Raw genomic sequence first — 3,236 nt, 5'->3', positions numbered from 1 at the left:
CCATGGCTCAAATCCTAGACTTGACAGCTTGAGAGTCATGCTGAGCACATGTGCATGTGTACCCAAAATCCCAAGAGAAGAATGGAAAAGAAGGGGTTGTGAATGGCCATGCCCTTTAGGGATGGTGATTTCTTACTTTCCTTCTTTATTTCTCCCCAATAGCACATGTGCCCTATGGAAAAAAACAAACAAACAAACAAACAAAAAAAGGTCCCTTCCTCTGGGCTCCTCAGCTTATTTTTCACCCTGTCACAGAAGTGACAAACACTCCTCCAGCCGTATATTATCCCTTTCTGTGTCTCTACTAGGCCATGACTTCTTTGAGAGCAGGGTCCTCCCTGAGGCCCACTTCCTAGCACAGGGTCTGGAATGTATTGGTAATTTTTGAAAAAATAAACCCAGACAGGTTAAGTAACTTGTCCAAGGTCACACAAGTAATAAATGAAGAAGCAGAGAGTCAAATCCAGGTCTGAATCCTAAAACACCTGCCCTTTACCACTCCAGTTGCTTTTTGTTGGCCTGTCTAACCCAACATTTTTTCTTTCCTCCCCCCACCCCCCTCGCCAAGGACTGAGGAGGAGAAGAAAGACTGGGTCCAGGTAACATCCAGGAAGGCTTTGTGGCAGGGGGCTGAAAGAGTATGAACAGGTCCTCCAAGGGTGGGTGGACTCTCCCCTCAATCTTACATCTAACCAGAACGGCCCTGGATACCTGTGTTCCAACAAACCTTACCATTCCCATTTTACAACTATGCAAACTGAGGTTGAGGTTAGGGAGAAACTGACAAATTGTTCTTTTAGAAAGTTGGTTCCTTTAAGGATGTAATCCCATAGAGTAAGGTCAAGCCCTGTAAAACTTTAAGCCCAGACAATGGCCAAGAAGGCCACCTGAGATTTTTTCAGACACTACCCACCCCCTACCACCATTTTACAATTATAAGACTGAGACCTGAATTTTGGAAAGGACTTGCTCAAGGTCATGCACCTAGCAGGGGCAAAACTAGGCCTAGAATCCTTTTCTGACCCCAGGCTAGAGCACAAGAGGGTGAGGTAAAGGTAGAAATGGGTGGCTCATGGGGTATTCTGACTTCTCATTTCTTATACCTCCTCCCCAGGCCATCAACTCCACCCTCCTGAAGCATGAACAGACACTAGAGACCTTCAAACTGTTGAACTCAACAAACAGAGAAGATGAAGATACCCCTCCCAACTCTCCAGTAAGAGTCTCTGCTCTCTCCCTCTTGTACTGAGACCCCTTCTACCAAGTTTCTACCTTACCTTGAGACAATCTTCCCCCCATCTCAGAGTTTAAACCAGATAGGCAATGCATGACCTCAGAAGTACAGTCTTCTGTTGACAGGGCCACAGAGAAACTATTGGGGAAACTGAGGCCCCAAGAGTAGAAGTAGCTTGTCTTTGTAGCACAGTGAGATAGAAGCAGAGCTAGGACTCAAAGGCAGGTGTTCTGCATGTGCTTCCTTGGGCAGGGGCAGGGCTAGCTGGACTGGGCTGGGGAGAAGCTATCTCTAACCTGGGACCTGGCCCTTTCCCCAGAACGTGGATCTTGGAAAGCGGGCACCTACACCCATCCGGGAAAAGGAAGTCACCATGTGCATGCGCTGCCAGGAGCCCTTCAATTCCATCACCAAACGCAGGCACCACTGCAAGGCCTGTGGGCATGTGAGTGTTGGGAGGCAGCGACAGAGCTAGGGAGGGGACAGGCTGATAACCCAAAGGCTGCTTCTGAGTGGGTACCTTCCAAGTGGGGGAGGAGGCCCCAACTCGGCTGTGGGAGTTGGTATGTCAAAGTAGAAGGTCCACTGGCATCAGGCTGCTGTTGCCTGCTTGCCACCTCAGGTGGTTTGTGGGAAATGCTCAGAGTTCCGGGCCCGCCTCATCTATGACAACAACCGCTCCAACCGTGTGTGTACCGACTGCTACGTGGCCTTGCATGGGGTATCTGGAAGCAGTCCAGCCTGCAGCCAACATACACCCCAGCGCCGGAGGTCCATCCTGGAGGTAAGAGCCAAGCCTCAGACTAACTCTCCCACAGTGACCAAATGGGCCCCAGCTACCTACTCAGTATGACTGAGGAGGCCTGGGCATCTCTGAAACATTAGGGTACTATGTGCATCTACTGATCAAGTGACCTAGGCTTTGAATAAGCAAATTGAATGCAAAAGTAAATAGAAGACAGTCATTTTTATTGAAGTACTTTAGTCTAATATTCACAGTAATTAATCTGACTATACTATTATTATTCCTATTTTATAAATGAGGACACCAAGACCCAGAGAAGTTATTTGTCCATATTGCATAGCCAACAAGTGGCAGAGTGGGATTTTTTTTTTTAATTAACAAATTGGAGCCAGCAGATGGCATAGGTTATGTCTTTGGACTCCCACATGGCCAACCACAGTTCGATTCCCAGACCCAGAGGCTTTAAACTCATGCCAGGCACATGTGTGTGTGTGTGTCCAAGATCCCAGAAGGAGAATGGAGGAGAAGGGACTGCAACATGGCCATTCCTCCAGGGGTGATTTCTCATTTTTCCTCTTAACTGTCTCTCTGGGGAGCACATGCACCCTAAGGCAAAAACTTCTTGAAAAAAAAAAAATCAACAAATTGCCTTTCTTATTACAAAGTAGGGATATGTGGGACAATATGAGCAAAAAATTATAAAGCACCACATTCCTTCTTACCCAGAAGTTACCACTTATCCTTACGAGCCAGTTGGTGGTGTGGTGGTTAAGGCAGCTGGATCCCACATGGCCGATAGCATGGTTTGAGTTCCAGATCCAGTGACTAGAAAAACAATCTGTGTACATGTATGCCCAAAATCCCTAAAGGAGAGAGAGATGGAAAAAGGATTGTGGTATGGCCACCCCTATGAGGAGGTGCTTTCTCACATGTGCCCTCTGGCAAATTAAGAGAAGGAAAAAAGATCTTACCCTTCCTATCTTTTAGGCATGTGCACATACATTCTTGTTTTAAGTTGAGGTCTGCAATATATTTAATACTCCATGCTTATTCTTTTTTTTTTTTTTTTGAGAGGTTTTCGCTATAGGGCGTGTGCGCTCGCTAGACAGACAGAGAGAGACATAGAGACAGAAAGCGAGAAATCACCCCCTGGGGGGGACGGTCACGCCGCAATCCCTTCTCCTCCATTCTCCTCTCAGGATTTTGGGCACGCATACACACACGCCCGGCGTGAGTTTTAAGCCACTGGGTCCAGGA

General features: G+C 47.3%; 1 protein-coding gene across 1 annotated transcript in view; it reads left to right on the top strand.

Annotated features, from left to right (window-relative positions):
• Positions 1-3,236, top strand: part of FGD1 (FYVE, RhoGEF and PH domain containing 1) — a gene marked incomplete at its 5' end in the record, with an annotated part of 60,273 nt that overhangs the window by 54,613 nt on the left and 2,424 nt on the right. The window contains 4 exon segments of the mRNA XM_014585703.2: positions 569-599; positions 1,115-1,216; positions 1,554-1,679; positions 1,857-2,018. Coding sequence (XP_014441189.1) covers positions 569-599; positions 1,115-1,216; positions 1,554-1,679; positions 1,857-2,018 — 421 coding nt within the window.

Source organism: Tupaia chinensis, unplaced genomic scaffold (assembly GCF_000334495.1).
Source record: "Tupaia chinensis unplaced genomic scaffold, TupChi_1.0 Scaffold000083_1, whole genome shotgun sequence".
Lineage (NCBI taxonomy): Eukaryota > Metazoa > Chordata > Mammalia > Scandentia > Tupaiidae > Tupaia > Tupaia belangeri.
This window is presented reverse-complemented; position numbering and strand designations above follow the sequence as displayed.